This window comes from Notechis scutatus, chromosome Z (genome assembly GCF_049901735.1).
Source record: "Notechis scutatus isolate UNSWTSFEM ecotype Mainland chromosome Z, rNotScu1.2, whole genome shotgun sequence".
NCBI classification, from domain to species: domain Eukaryota; kingdom Metazoa; phylum Chordata; class Lepidosauria; order Squamata; family Elapidae; genus Notechis; species Notechis scutatus.
Window position 1 is genome coordinate 88,575,699 of NC_142025.1, and position 16,006 is coordinate 88,591,704.

A 16,006-nucleotide genomic window follows, 5' to 3' on the forward strand; every position below is an offset into this window, starting at 1 on the left:
ATAGTCGTACTTGGCCTATTCTAGGTAAAAAACCAAATGGATAGTTAAATTGATTCCTACCTGTTATACATCAAACGCTTGAAGTCTTGAAATAAAGTGTCCTTATTTTTATCAATGAATCCTGTGACTGAATAACTGATAAATATAAAAAAGTGGTAATTAGTTTGCACTGAACTACTAAGTAACTACTTAGGTAGAATTAGTACCTGGACTCAGAAAATAAGAAAAAAACAACCCATAAATAGAAATCAACAAAAAATAAAAATCTAAAGTCTCATGAAAATGGATAATATTCAAAACATAATGGTAAGGGAAAAAAGCTTTTAAAGATCTCTCCTCAAGAAGCACTGTGCAGAGTTCCAATACTTAAAGGAAGTAAATATTCCTCATTCTCTTCATCCTCAGTGTCATCTTTAGAAGTTTTAAACACTTGGAGTTCCGGTTTGCAGGGCTTCAGCGGCAGGCAGGAATCCGCGATTGTGCACGGTTTCTGCCTGGGCACGCCGCTGGAGCATCCCGAGCCACTTGGCTTCGGGGCTAAGCCACCCCGTAGAGGTGTGCGAAGAGGGGGGAGATCCCAGCAGGGTCGAGGGAAGCCGCATCTTTCCTCCCCAGCTGGCTAAACTCCCTTTCCTGAAGGCGGTAGAGCGGCGGTCAAAAATGGCCGCCTCAAAGAAGCACTCAGCCGGAAAAGAAAGTGTAGGAGGAAGTTAAGAAGTGAAAGTTTTGGCTGACCAGGATAAGAAGCAACAACTGAGGTACCCTGGAATTTAAATCTTATAAAAGATACATCGCTCCCATTCGGAAGCAGCGAATGAAAGTGAAAAGGGAAAGGTTTTTTTTTCTCACTCTCCTTCCTTACGTTGACAGCAGACGAATGAGAAATTGGAAAAATCCGCTTTGGCACCAACAGGTAATTAAACTGGATTAAATGCCAAGGGGACAATAAAGATTTCTGAACACTTAAACAACTTTTTTTTTTGCTGTAAGTGGGAAGGGAGAGGAAAAGAATAAGAGCAAGATTTGGCTGGAGGAGGCTGCTTGGAATTTAAAAGAATCTAAAGTTAAATTGTAATAAGACTTCTAAAAGATACATTTTAACTGGAACTTTGTAACTAAATAGTAACCCCAGGAAGAGAAAGTGAAAAAAGAAGAAAGTCTTAAATGAAACAGCTTGTGTGTATTTGGATTGTTTGGTGACTCTGGGACTTCTGGAAATTATATTTGAATGATTAAAAACAATTGGGTGGTTGTTTAAATTTTTTTTTACAATGGCATCACTTGTGGATGAACTGAAAATGGAATTTAAAAAATATAAAGAAGAGGAACAAGAAGGGAAGGGTACTTTTGGCTCCATTTTTCATTTCTTAGAAATGGCGATCTGTACCTATGAGAAACTACAAAAAAAGACTGCGCAACAAGAAGATTGGGACAAAGAAGAAGCCATCTTTAATGAACAAGTAACTTTATCTGGGGAAGAAAGGGGAAAGGGGAGGAAAGAGAATGGAGAATTTAAGACCTAAAAAAACAACCAAAAAAGGGAAAAATAAGGTGAAAAGTGGATATAATGTCAGAAAGCAACAGAAAAGGGGAACACAGAAGAGGGAAATGGAGGTGGAGAGACAAGGGGGTAAAAAAGGTAGAGTGAAGAAACAAGGGAGGAAGGAAGGGAAGAGAAGAGAAGCTACAAAGATTTGGAGCAAGATGTAAAGAAACAGGACTTATTCAGAGATAATGGGTAAAAATATAACTGAAAATGAGATTCTGCAAAGGTACATAAGATTGTATTGTTATACTTGTATTAGAAATAATGTTAGAAAATTGGAACAATATATGATTAAAGAATGGGAAAAAATACTCAGTGTAATTTAGTGAAACTTTTTTTGAACAAAATAAATGAAATGAAATAAATGAGAGAATTGAATTAGGAAGGAATGGGAACATTTTAATTACATTGTTTTAAAATATAAGTGAAATGTGGGGGAACTACGCAAAATTTATAAGTGTTCCCATAGAAGCATGATACCTATTTGAAAAGTAATGTGTAAAATGTTTAAGATTTAAATGAATATTAATTTTAATGATAGAGTTGAACTGGTATGGATTGTTGTTTTAATTATATTATGCATTTATAATTTCATCTTTTCTTAAAATATAGTGTGTAGCTTTAGAATGTACTAAGCAGAATCCGAATGAAAGTTATGTATTATATTAAGTGTTATAAATTTAGGGGAAAGATATAAAGGCGTCATACTCCAATCAGTGATTACAGGAGAAATTTTGTTTTAATGAGAAAAGATAATAGACAGCTGAAACAGGACAGACAAAGGATATAAGTATAATGATTTAAGTTGAGATGAAATAAATAAAATAGAATTAAGAGAGTTAAAAAAGGGGAGAAGCTATATAGAAAATGTAGAATGGTAACAAGATATGGAACGGTATATAAAAATGAGCATGAACTTGAATTTGTGTCTGTATGAAGAGATGTAACCCGGGATCAAGCTGCTTTCAAAAAAGATGTTTTATGTTTTCATGTTTTGTTTGTTTATGTTTGTTTTTTAAAAATCAATAAAAAATTTGGAGAAAAAAAAGAATAAGTTTTAAACACTTATAATGCAACTGGGCCAAAGTGAACGACCAAGAGGTACTTTTAGTGAAATGCCATTTTGCAATCTCAAGTAATCCAATTTCCCTCTGCAATAATTAAATGGCTTGAGAATTTCACAAGCCATAAACTGATTTTAAATATTTATATCTCTTAATCATGTATGACATGCAAACAAGCTATAGTGTATCCTGGGAGTAAGTGTCAAAATTATGCCTCTGCCTTAATGTTTTCCAAATACAATGCATAATGCAGGAAATACAATGGAATTAGACCTAAATATAAAACCAAGCTGTCAGCCTAACACCAAAAAAGGAGCACATTATAACAGTCTTTTTAGTACCATCAGAGTTTTCTAATTAATCACTATGACTTCACAAAAAAGTCTTTGCCACAATTAAACTGACAATGCATTATTACAAAATTGCCGCCAAAAAAGCTAATGCAATCCTAAATTGCATTAACAGAGGGATACAGTCAAGATCAAGGGAAGTACTAATACCACTCTATAAAGCCTTAGTAAGACCACACCTAGAGTACTGCATCCAGTTTTGGTCACCACATTATAAAAAAGATGTTGAGACTCTAGAAAAAGTACAGAGAAGAGCAACCTGGATGATTAGGGGACTGGAGGCTAAAACATACAACGAACGGTTGCAGGAACTGGGCTTGGCTAGTCTAGTAAAGAGAAGGACCAGGGGAGACATGATAGCAATCTTCCAATATTTGAGGGGCTGCCACAGGGAGGAAGGGGTCAAGCTATTTTCTAAAGCACCCAAAGGCCAGACAAGGAACAATGGATGGAAACTGAACAAGAAGAGATTTAACCTGGAAACAACGAGAAACTTTCTGACAGTGAGAACAATCAACCAATGGAACAGCTTGCCCTCGGAAGTTGTGGGAGCGCCGTCAGTTGAGACTTTCAAGAAGAGATTGGACTGCCATTTTTCAGAAATGGTGTAAGGTCTCCCGCTTGGGCAGGGGGTTGGACTGGATGGCCTATAAGGTCCCTTCCAACTCTGATTATCTGTATCTGTAAAATCATTTTTTTTTAAATGCAAAACTAAATTTGTGCTATACAGAAGGAATTTTGATGGAGAATTACCCAGTTAATGGTATTAGGTTTTAGGGATGGTTAGAAATCTTGGAAGAAATCTTGATTATCATTGAAAAACATGTGTGCAGCAATAAATAAATAAATAAAAACAAAAATCAAGCATTCCTTAAATTGTGGTTCGTCATAAAGCTGCTATTTTGGCTGAAATGACTGTTTATGCTACTTTGGAGGATGGCAAAGTTGTATTTCTGTTCTTCTTTTTCCATATTTCGTCTTGCTTTTTATTTACCCTAACTTCATAGCATACATTTAAATTGGAGGTGGGAGAGTGGCATATTTATATTTCCGTAGTATAAAGGTTATACTACTAGAACTATCTTATGTAGTATTAAGTATTGGATTGTGTTTCTTAGCATTATCAACTCTATGAATTGTATCCTAAGTCTCAGCAGAGGCTTTTTCAAATTCTTAAACTGGAAATTCTGGGAAGTATTTGGGTTGGATTTTCAAATCACATATTCTCTCAATAATTAATGCCCTAGTTTTCAACAACGCTTTCAAAACTCATAAATTACTGTTTTAGAATTATATATAGTAATTAAGATATATTACTATGACTAAGGAGACCTAAATCCTGGGAACTGTTTTAGATCAGTTACTCTCATTCTCAGCCCAATCTATTTCAGTGTTGAAAATGAAATCAGGTTTAATCTATTTTATGCTTTTGGGGAAAAGGAGGAGGAGGAGAATCATGTGTGGAACAATAAGGCAGAAAATGGAGCGCATGTTCTCAATAAGATATCTAGATTTTTTATAGTATAATATAGCATATACTCTACACCAATCATTTGGATACCATAGTGAAATAATTTCAGATGTTTTCTTACATTGCAAAAAAGCAAAAGGAAGCACAGAAGGAAAAACAAAGTGCAACTATAATTATGCAACTATGCATTACACTGTTTTAATAGGAATCAGGCAACAAGTATGAGAAACAAACTTACATAACATCTCCAGCATAATGCTTAATCCGAAAGTCTCTATCAAATTCCAGGTTTTTATCCGTAGCACAAAGCTTAAAAACAAATGGATTAAAAACTAATTATTGAAATGCAGCTGCTGGTAACTTTCAGCAGGTTTTCGGTTACAGATCTGAATGAAGATCTGATCTAATTATTGCTACATCTAGTCATTAAATGTTCCTTCCTAATGCAGGTGCTACACAAGCTGTCTGTAAGACAAGACAATATCTTTCTTAGTGATTTGATACAACTTAGTGATAAAACACATGGGAAACAAATGAATATGATATTTACTAAGGGCCTTTTTCACAAACCATGACATTTACAAAGGGCTTTTTTTGTTTAAAAAAAAACAGTGAACTAAATACAAAAGAGTATCAAACATTTTATATGCACACATCAGTAAGTATGACAATTAATCTAGAACTGTGATGATGGATATAGCCTTCTCAATATTTCCCTTATTGCTTTTAGTAAGGTATTGAAATATAACCTGTTTGATTGACCCTATCTGACTCTTCATTCTATTTCACTGTTTGAAAATTGACCTGGCAGTGGTAGAGGTAAGAAATGTGCATTTAAAAATTCAAATCTGCACAGTAAAATAATGTGAAATACATGGAAGTAGGATTTATATGTCCATAAAAATAAAAAAAGATATAAGCCACACTTTAATTCAAAGACTGAGATGCAGATGGATGAAAAATGGAAATGATTAAAACCATCAATTCTAATTATTGGAAAAGTAAGGAGACAAGCTTGATCTGTAATTCTAAATGAGTTGTGCTGCCAAATCACAATCATGCAGTTTTCACTAAAAACAGAACATACTTTTAAGTGCAGAAGTATTAATGCAGAAGATGATTTTCTGCATAATGTTATGCATGTCTGTTTAATTAAATAATCAATCAACACATTTTAATTGTGTGATAATGCTTGTTAAATCATCTTCAACTATACTCCAGTTTGAATAATATTGCCTTCATTTAGTTTAATTTTAACAATGAGAGCAGTTGAGTTCTATGCTGATCAGTTTTGTATAACATGGTAACCCATTCTTTATTGTAGCACGAATGAACAGTACCTCCCTCCCGTTTCCTCCAGCTCAAGCACAAAAAAGAATTTAAGACGCTTTCATGTCTGTTTTCACCAACCTTAGTCTGCTATCGTGTTTAAAATTGTGATTATTTTTTACTACGATTTTTGAAAGAATCTAATTTTATAATATATAGCTTGAAATTACTTAACAAGTCTGTCAGTTTTAGATAAAGCATCCATGAAAAAATGGAAATGAAAATCTCACATTTCAGGTATGTTTGAAGATCAGTCCAGTATGATATTGATAATTATGATCTCCAAACTAATCAAATATACAGTATCTTTCAAAAGGTTGGTTTCATGCATGTTTCATAGGAGTGGACCAAAACAGCTTACCACTGTCATTAAGCTCCTTATTTTACATTTGCTTGGACTTTTTTGTTCTGTAAGAAGCTTAATATCTTAGTTCTATTGTGTTAAATTTGAAGACAGTCTTAGCAAATACGTGTTAAAAATTGTTTTACATTTAGATCTTATCATGAAGAATTTAATCACAGTTTCATTAATTTAAAAGTGCTATTGAAATTAATTATCATGGTTTGTCGCACAATCAAATAGGTGTTTAGACTAGATTTGACATTTTTATCCATCCACAAAATCCTTCTCAAGAACCAGGGATAGGGAGATGATGTTTTTTAATGATGTTAAAATATTGTTGTAGGATATAAACTGTTCCAAGTAAAGCCACTTTTTTCAATTGACTATATTTATTGGTCTGTTGTACAGTCAGCTAGATGTTCAGACTGGATTTGACATTTCTGTCTACCTATCAAGTCCTTTCCAAGGACCTGGGATAGGAGGTGTAAATGTTTGATGGTGTTACATATATCTTCACAGGATGGAAACTGTTCTGAGTAAAGCTGCCTTTTGCAATTGACTGATGGTGAATTTGTCAATGCTAGCAGTGTTCAAGTGCTCCAATTGCTTTGGGATTGCAGCCAAGTTGTTATTACTACCGTGTTTCTCATATAATAAGGCCGGGTCTTATTTTTTTTTGAGCCCCGAAAAAATGGCTAGGCCGTCTTTTTGGGGGTGAATTAATCTTTGCATCTTTGGGCGGACAGGCAGCGATGGCTTGGATGTTGACCTTGGCATTGGTGGGGCACTTCATATCGGGGTCAACGCAGGCAGCACCATATCCGGGTGTGCAACAAAAGTACTTCCTAACGGCAAGCCCCCCCCACCATTCCCCGCCATTTTGCATGTTTTAATATAGGCCTTAATTTGGGGGGAGGGGCTTAATTTCATTTCATGCCTATAAAACATGCTGGGACTTCCTATTGGGGGAGGCCATATTGTTGGAGAAACAGGGTATTGGGATTACCTTTGCTTATATTTGTAGTTATTTATATTTTATGATCTTTTCTAGTTCTTTTTCCCCCTATTGTTGTCTCCAGATACTGCCATGTCCACTATCCAGATTTTTTAATTTATTTTTATTGACAATTGCTAAGTCTGGGGTGTTATGTGACAGGTGCTTGTCTGTTTGAATTCTTAAGTCCCAGTGCAATTTAGCTTCTTCATTTTCTATAACTTTCTCTGTTTTATGGTTCTACCAGTTCTTGCTTGCAGGCAAATGATATTTCTTGCAGATATTCCAGTACAGCACTGCTTATTATTATTATGGTTAATTTTCAATTCAATTTGCAGTCTGGGACTGGTAAAAACTTAACAGTTCAAGTCTTGACCGAGGTAAGGTTAAGGTAGTAGTATATAGGCAGTTCCAAGTAGGGTGTTTTTTTGCAATTAGGATATCCAGGTCTAATAAGTTCAAAATTTTCATGTTTAGGCAACCCTTTGGGTATTGCTCCAACAGCTCCTATTATTATTGCTCTTATTATTCTCTCCTATTATTCTTCCTCCATAGTTGCTCAAGTTCAATTTGCAAACCATATTTTATTATTTTTTCCTAGCTGTTTCTCTTCAATTCGTAAATCACCTGATATTGTAACATCAATGAACCAGACTTTTTTTCTTTTCGACAATAGTGATGTCAGGCATGTTGTAGGTCACATATCTTGTCTGTTTGGATTCAAAAGTCCCACAAGATCTTGATCTGCTCACTTTGTCAATTTGGTGTTCCCAATAATTTTTGCTGCATTGAACTCAAACTTCTGGCAAAGCTTCCAATGTATGATTTTGGCAACTTGATCATGATGTCGTAGATAATCAGTTTGTGAGATTTTGCTGCAGCCACAGATAAGGTGATCCACTGTTTCATCTTTCTCGTTGCATAAACGGCATTTGTTGTTGTTGTTGTTGTTGTTGTTATTGTTGTTATTGTCATATTGAATTTTTGCTGTCATGGAATTGGTCTGCAAGGCTTATTCTTAGACAGCCACAATGAAGCATTCAGTTTATTTCTTCAGCACCCCTAATTCAACCGTCTCCATGTTAGCTTTGTATCGTGTTTCTCCAACAATACAGCCTCCACCAATAGGAAGGCCCAGCATGATTTCTAGGCATGAGGTGAAATTAAGCCCCGCCCCCAAAATTTAGGCCTATTTAAACCATGCGTTTCCCCGCCATTTCTCATATCGTTTGTTAGAACTGCACAAGGTGAAGAGAAATGGGGGGGAAGGGCGGTGGTGGGTAGGGAGAAAACTTGCCTTTAGGAGTGCCCTGCAGGTAGCCTAGGCTAGAATACCCCGATCTACCGATAGAACATCAGCCGATAGAAGCTCCCAGAAGGCAGAGTCCCCAGCTGCTTCAGGGCGAGGCATGGCTGCCCGTGTCCCCTCACCATTAGGCAGTGTCTTTCGGGCAATGGAAGCTCCCCAAGGGCAGTCACCAGCCACTTCGATCGGCCGGTAGAAACGGCCTCATGGCAAGGGGAGTGTACGTGTGCGCTCACCCCAAGGCCGCTTCTACCAGCCAATTGAAGAGGCTGGTGATTGCCCTTGGGGAGCTTCCATCGCCCGAAAGACACTGCCTAATGGCGAGGGGACACGGGCAGCCATGCCCCAAAGCAGCTGGGGACTCTGTCTTCAGGGAGCTTTCATCGGCCGATAGAAACAGCCTCATGGAGAGGTACGTGTGTATGGGCTGCTCTAGGTGGGGGAGGAAATTAAGTCACCCCCGAAAAGACGGCCTAGCTGTTTTTTCGGGGGTGAAAAAAAAATAAGGCCCGGCCTTATTTTGTGAGAAACACGGTATCTACCTTTCCTTTAATGTCCTTCAGATATTAACTGTGCATAGGCTTCTTTTTCCAGATAGAAACTTGATGCTCAAACTTGATGCTTTCTATATTGACTGTTTCCTAGTATGATTTGATTGCTTATTGTACCCTATGACTATTATTAAGTGTTGTACCTTATGATTCTTGATGAATGTATCTTTTTTTTTTTTATGTACACTGAGCATTTGCACCAAGACAAATTCACACTTGGCCAATAAAGAATTCTATCTTCCGTTTTCAATCTCATTTTCAAGAAGTTATCCTTGTTCACCTCTTTCAGCAGAGGCTTTTTTGCTTTTCTTATGTAGTCATTTAAGCCATGTGTTTCCTCTTCCACAGTTTGTTTCAACTGTAAGAGTCCTCTGCTGCCCTGATATCACTTTTTGAATGCAGAAAATGTGCATTGTCATTAGTTTTCTTGTCTTTTGATCCAAGTTATGAAGTTTTAGATTATTATTATTATATATGAAACTCAGTCAATTGAACATTTAAAAATTTATCACAAATATAACTGACTGGCGCTAATGATTGATACAGGTTGCTGCCAGCATCCTAGGTATCAACCAAGTATCTTCTTAAGATGTATGATGTTCCAAGTAGCACAGTCTTTTGCAGTTCTGCTGATGTTGCAGGAAGCTGCAATTTCTTGATGTATTTTATAAAATTCTTGGACATGGTAAAAAGTACCCTGACGATAATGGGTATCACTGTTACATGTTTCATCCATAATCGCATAGTTTCGATGGACAGGTCGCAATATTTCATGATTTTTTCCAGTTTTTTTTTCTTCAACTCTGGCGTCTCTCACTACAGTGATATCAATAAATTGTACGCTTCAGTTTTCGACAACTGTGATACCTGGTGTGTTGTATTCTAAACGACGATCTGTCTGTATTCGAAAGTCCCACAAGATCTTCACCTTTTTATTTTCGACAACTTTTTCCACTTTATGTTCCAATGACTTTTCGGATACAGGTAAGTCGTATTTTTTACATAATGACTAGTGGATTAATTTAGCAACTCGATCATGTCTAGCTTTGTAATCCGTTTGTGGGATTTTGCTGCACTCACATATCAAATGTAAAACAGTTTCAACTTTGTTGCTTGGATTGTCAGTGGATTTTTGTATCTTCGCTTTCATGGCATTAGTTTGTAGTGCTTGATCTTGAGCAGCAATTATTAAACCTTCCATTTCTTTCATTATTATTATTATATTATTATATACTTTATTCATTAAACATGAAACTCAGTCAACTGAACATTTAAAAATGCATCAAAATATCAATATCAATAATAATGATAATAATATTAATATTTCCCCCCCCAGAGGTAAACAATGAGTAGAACTGTAACTATGCTATGTACTCCCTAAGCTATACCAATTCACAAAGAACTTTACTATTTCTGAATGTAAAAATGACACCACTTTAAATTTGTTAATAATGAAAAAGTGCTTAATCTCTACAGTTTACTTAGAAGACAGAATCTATTAATTGCTAATTGATGTACTTTCAAAAATGGATTAACTATTCTATTAACAATCTTAGAGGCAGCCCCAGGGGTGGGATTCAAATTTTGTAACAACCGGTTCTGTGGGCTTGGCCAGGTGGGAATGGCCATGTGACTGGGTGGGTGTGGCTTTTTTTGCAGCCACCCCATTTTTGGGGCCTTCTGGGTCTCAGGGAAGCCTCCTGGGGGGTGTTTTTGCTCCCAGGAAGTTTCCCTGGGCCTCAGAAGGAAAAAAAAAAAACTGAGCATGGGGGGGCACACAGCAACCCCTGCGCTCTGTTTTGGGGCCTCCTGGGCCTCAGCAGAGCCTCTTGGGAGGGCATTTTTACTCCCAAAAGTCTTCCCTGGGGCTCAGGAAGGAGAAAAAAAAACTGAGCATGGGGTGGCATGCAGCAACCCCCTGCGCTCTGCTTTGGGGCCTCCTGGGCCTCTGTGGAGCCTCCTGAGGAGGTGCTTTTACTCCCAGAAGGCTTCCCTGGGGCCCAGGAAGGCAAAAAATGGAGGGGCAGGGGGGAGCTGCACCCCCCCTCCATTTTTGGCTTTCCTGGGCCTCAGGGAAGCCTCCTGGGTGAAGCAGTAAGTAAGCGAGGGGAATCCCGGCACAGCTGATTATAGGAACATAAAATTATTAGTCACCTTAAGGAGTGACTGGGTGGGGAAGAATGCAGTCAGCAATGTTGGGCTGCACAATGTTGCACATGCGCGATAAGGACTGACTGGGCAGGGAGGGGCGGGCAGGGAGGGGCAGGGCCAGACAGGGGCACAATTTGCTGGTTTTCTGAACTGCACAGAATCATATCAACCGGTTCTATTGAACCAGTCCGAACGGGTAGAATCCCATCCCTGGGCAGCCCTAACAACCCTAAGGGCAACCTGAAATCTGTAGAGTATTCAGATGCATCTATTTAAACTAGCAATTATATCTTACAGTCTATTTTATGGATGTGACCAAATGAACACTTTGTGGCTTCAGCAAAGCTAGCTTTTTCCTTTAACACTCCTCTTTCCCAGTGTTTTGCATAACAAGTAGCCTTTTGAACAGCTCTAATAATTTGCTTTTGTTGCATTCTATTTGCTCCTAATAAAAACATTGTTCAACTACAGTTTCAAAAAGAATCTCTTCACCTTTCTGAAATAAAAACCTACATACTCCATATTCTCTGCTCTTACTCGTTCAGAAACATTACATTACTGGGCTTCTATTGGTTATAAATGACATCACGGTCTAGCCAGCTTCATGTTTCTGTTTTTCTCTTTAACATTGAAAAGTCTATGGCTCCCTCTGCTGGATATTAATTTTTTCCCCTTTGGAAACAGCTTTAAAGATTATTTATAGCAGAGGAGTACTTCAAGCCATAAGCTTGAGATTATTTCTTTTTAATCTCTCGATCTGTGAATTTTAGCTATACATTCTGTATATGCCAATTGGTTCCTTCCCCCAACTAGTGTCACCATAACAATATCAGCCAACAAATACCATAGTTCAGTTTGAGCCCCAAACCATCGAAGTCAGATCCACATATGGATGGAATGGGATGCACTAAAAATTCATGTATTTTCAACTCAGCCTTAATACCTACGAGTTTATGGCTTGGATGGATTGAAAAGTATGTTCTAGTTCTTAAAATCCCAATAGGATTAAATATGTACTGAACAAGACACCATGAAGAGGGGAAGATGGAAGAGGCAGCATTAGGCTAGTTACGAGCTTTCTTCCATATTCTACACTCTGAGCCCATGAGAGGAAGCAGTCTTCCACTCTGATGAAATGGCACTTGCTGAACTTGATAATATGACTTGGTCAACTTGATAATAAAGAGGATATTGTGTGGATTTGTTTTTTATGATCTTTTGTTCTTGTACGGTGTTTTTTGTTTTTGTACCGTGTTTTTAGAGAATGCAGTTTAAATTGTACACAGTTCTTTGATCCTTTTCAGGAGGATAAAATGCTTTAAGAAAAAAAATCAATTAGTCATAAACTCTGAAAAATATGCTTTTCAAAATTCCTTGGCATATGTTTAGAAGCAGTGGTATAATATGAAGCTAAATGTCTATTTTGTGTAAACTGATCTGTTTCAATTAAGAAAGTTAAAATATTTCAGTGCTAATTAAGTAAAAAAAAATAGCTTGTTAGTCTAGTGACAATATTATAGTTAATGCCAGATTAGACAAAAATACCTTTCTGCTGGAAAAGTGAGCATGCTTGCCCAACTTCTTATTAAGAGCCTCCAGGAACATTTCATCTGTGACTTTTCCAACATTCATGCACGCATCATCCAAATTGGCTATGATTCCCTTATGTTGCAGCTCCACAAGATCAACAATAATCTGGTTGTTGAAGTAGTCAATCTATAGAATATTTGAGCAGAAATACTAAAGAGAACTCCATGAGGAAAAAGTAAACTGTGCTATTAGAATCAGTAATACAAAAGGAAATGAGGAGGTATAAGTTTAAATTTCCTTCAGATGCAGTTCCTACTTTAAAACTCAGTGAGATGTATTCTAAATTCATACACAATATTTCAAACAAATGTAAGCCAAACTATTCAGCAACATTTTAAAACTGCTTTCTAAATCTAGAGATATCTGAAGAATAAAAAAGTATTGATATGGTATTCTGTGTGATTGAGAATGTATATTCCAGGTTTTACCTCCTTTTTGTACTTTATACCAATAACAATAGAAAACCCTCTATTTTTCCAAAGTTAAGAGCGCAGTCTCAGAATCTTGGGAAAAATTATTAACTATATGGCTTCCCTGTGCTAGTTGTTGCTGATTATAGGGGGCTTTGCCAATCTCTGTTTCATTAAACACATGAGCAGTGGTTATATTTTTGTCCTGCCTGAAATAAGTAACATTTTCCCCTTCTGCTCAGATTCTAAGAGGTAGATATTTATTAATTTGTCTTCAATCTCCATTTTTGGCACAAGATCAGATAGTTGTTTGGCATTGCAAAGATTATTTAAACAAAATAGATTGTCTAGATCTATTTTGACAAAGTTCAGGCCTTGGTTATTTTGGGAATTGGAGAATGGAGACCTAGACAGAGTGAATAAACCACTGCTGGTTCTGTGGTTTGGGATTCTATTTAGTGTGGCATTGACCAACCTGAGCTGACTGGTGGGTATACAGCACCATCTTATAGTAATTCAAAAATTTCTGATAAGCCAGTCTCCAAAGGCAATACTGGGAATTTTGGCTTGTTATCATCTGTATTGTACCATGGTGTCATATAAGGATATCATTTTCTATGTACTAAAACTGTTGAGAAATGTACTACATATCCCAGAGATTTAGGGGAACATATCATCAGTATGCAGATATATTTCTTCCAGCTTGTGTTTAAGTGTGGGTATCTTGAACCAGCATGAGAATAAGGATAAGCCAGATGTTGCTGTTTAACCAAAGCTAGATGCACTTGCAATCTCCTTGAAGAAGCAACTACATTATATAGGAATATACCTTATTCAACCATGATTTAATGATAACCATTATTGGAGTACACAAACCTGTAACAGATTACCTATTCTTTGTTGTTGTTGTTGTTATACTACTGTAATAACCTCTACATGGGACATTCCTTGAAAACCCATTAAAGTTTATACTTGGCACAAAACATTCATTTTGGTTGTATTCTGTTCATTCTCAAGATTCTACATTGCTAACAATTTGAATATGTAACGTTTCCAAATATATGCAATTCCAGATACAATGAAAGCTCAAGAAAGATTAAAAAATACAAATGATAGGCACACATGAACCTCACCTTCAATTATAATACACTTTCTTCCTGTGCAAGTTGGAACAGATAAATCTTCACAATTTTCCTAAAGCCTAAGAGAGATGAAGCTGATTGCACCTCTGCCAGGAAGAAGTTCAAAGGAAATAGGCAGCTATTAAAAATGCCCATTTTTAAGGCCCCATTAGATAATAATCCAATAGGGATGGGATCTGGAAAGAGTTGATCCCATTTAGTTGGTGGACAGGGAGATGAATACAGAAATATTCTGACCCACAGTGGCACAGTGGTTAAAATGCAGTAGTTCAGCAGTTCAGTTCTGACCGGCTCAAAGTTGACTCAGCCTTCCATCATTCTGAGGTCAGTAAAATGAGGACCCAGATTATTGGGGGCAATATGCTAACACTATAAACTGCTTCAAGAGGGCTGTAAAGCACTGTGAAACTCTAAGTACCAATGGTAATTCTAAGTACCATTGCTATTCTGTATTCATGAATATATATATATCCATGAATACATAGCTGCAGGAGCAGAGGGTATTCTCAAAGATCATAGTCTACTGTACCATTGATATTGCAACTGTCTTGCTTATCAGTCTGCTTCCAGGCATAACTCAGAGTGTTGATTATAATCTTTATAACCTTGCCTTTGGATCAAAGTATTTAAAAGATTATTTCTGTATAGTCTCACTTAGCCTATATAATAGCTGAAAAAGTCTTTCTTGAAGTTCCACATTTTTATCCCTTTCCTCAAATCCAGGTATAACAGAAATAGTTTTTCTTGAAACCATCGCCATTTTCTTTACCTTCTTAACTGGATAAAATTTGTCGGCTTTCAATTTTCAGTCTTTTCCTTTACGACTTTTGCAGGCTTTATTAATTGGTTTCCTAGTAATTGTGTCCTTTAGATTTGATATTTTAAATAAGCATATTGGATTCCCCCCCCCCCATAGGATTCTGCATTTTAAATCTTAATTTGGGGCTGGGGAAACCATTGAGTGTTTCTGAGCAGACCATGTAAAATCTACTCACATGCTTCCAAGGAATCCCCTCTCGCTGGTATTCTTCCTGTTCTTGCCTCAAAACAAGTTGAATGAAGAGCTGTTGCAACTTCTCATTGCAGTAGTTAATGCAGAATTGTTCAAAACTATAAAAGGAAAAATCGGTAAATAATGCCTTAAATCCTCCTGTGAACCAATACATGCGTGACTGTCTCAAGATATTTCACCTGTTATTGTCAAAGATCTCAAAGCCATAGATATCAAGAACTCCAATCACTGTGTTTTTGCCATGAACGGTGCTGTTGTAATCTTTCACTGCAATCCCATCATTGATATGCATCACAATCCAGCAGAAAAGGCGTTCATATATTGCCTATAAACCAAAGGACATCAATCAATTTTATTTGCTGGTTTAAAACTCAGATTTAGTAAGCCTGTATTTTGTGTTAGGCCCTGTAGCCTTATAAAAGAAAACTGGGAACCGTCCAGTTCTAAACTACTGCAGCAGTAAAAATCTTATGAGAGTTAAACAAATAAGCTGCAAATAAAGCTGTTCTTTTGTTGTAACATTATTAAAATTGAAATGGGGTTATTTTCAGGACATTTAGTTCATTAAAAAGGTCAGCCTGTTCCAGATTCCTTCTCCATCAGTGTCTTAACTTTACTGATGATATACAATGTGTTTCACTGAAAAGTAGCTACAAGTGTGTGCATTCCAATCTCCCCCCATACAAAAAATATACTTGTCTTCTCACACCTTATTTCACACTTTCTCATAGTATGACTTTTACATCA

The 16,006-nt window shown here is 36.8% G+C and overlaps 1 protein-coding gene across 2 annotated transcripts in view; it reads right to left on the reverse strand.

Annotated features, from left to right (window-relative positions):
• The window catches only part of MYO1D (myosin ID), a 137,996-nt gene that overhangs the window by 88,088 nt on the left and 33,902 nt on the right, over positions 1 to 16,006 (reverse strand). For both annotated transcript variants that reach the window (XM_026683674.2, XM_087946587.1), the window contains exons 9-13: positions 15,439 to 15,584; positions 15,243 to 15,357; positions 12,651 to 12,821; positions 4,670 to 4,740; positions 61 to 135 (exon numbers count right to left, since the gene is read on the reverse strand). In XM_026683674.2, the coding sequence (XP_026539459.1) occupies positions 61 to 135; positions 4,670 to 4,740; positions 12,651 to 12,821; positions 15,243 to 15,357; positions 15,439 to 15,584 (578 nt within the window). The remainder of the gene's footprint in view (positions 1 to 60; positions 136 to 4,669; positions 4,741 to 12,650; positions 12,822 to 15,242; positions 15,358 to 15,438; positions 15,585 to 16,006) is intronic.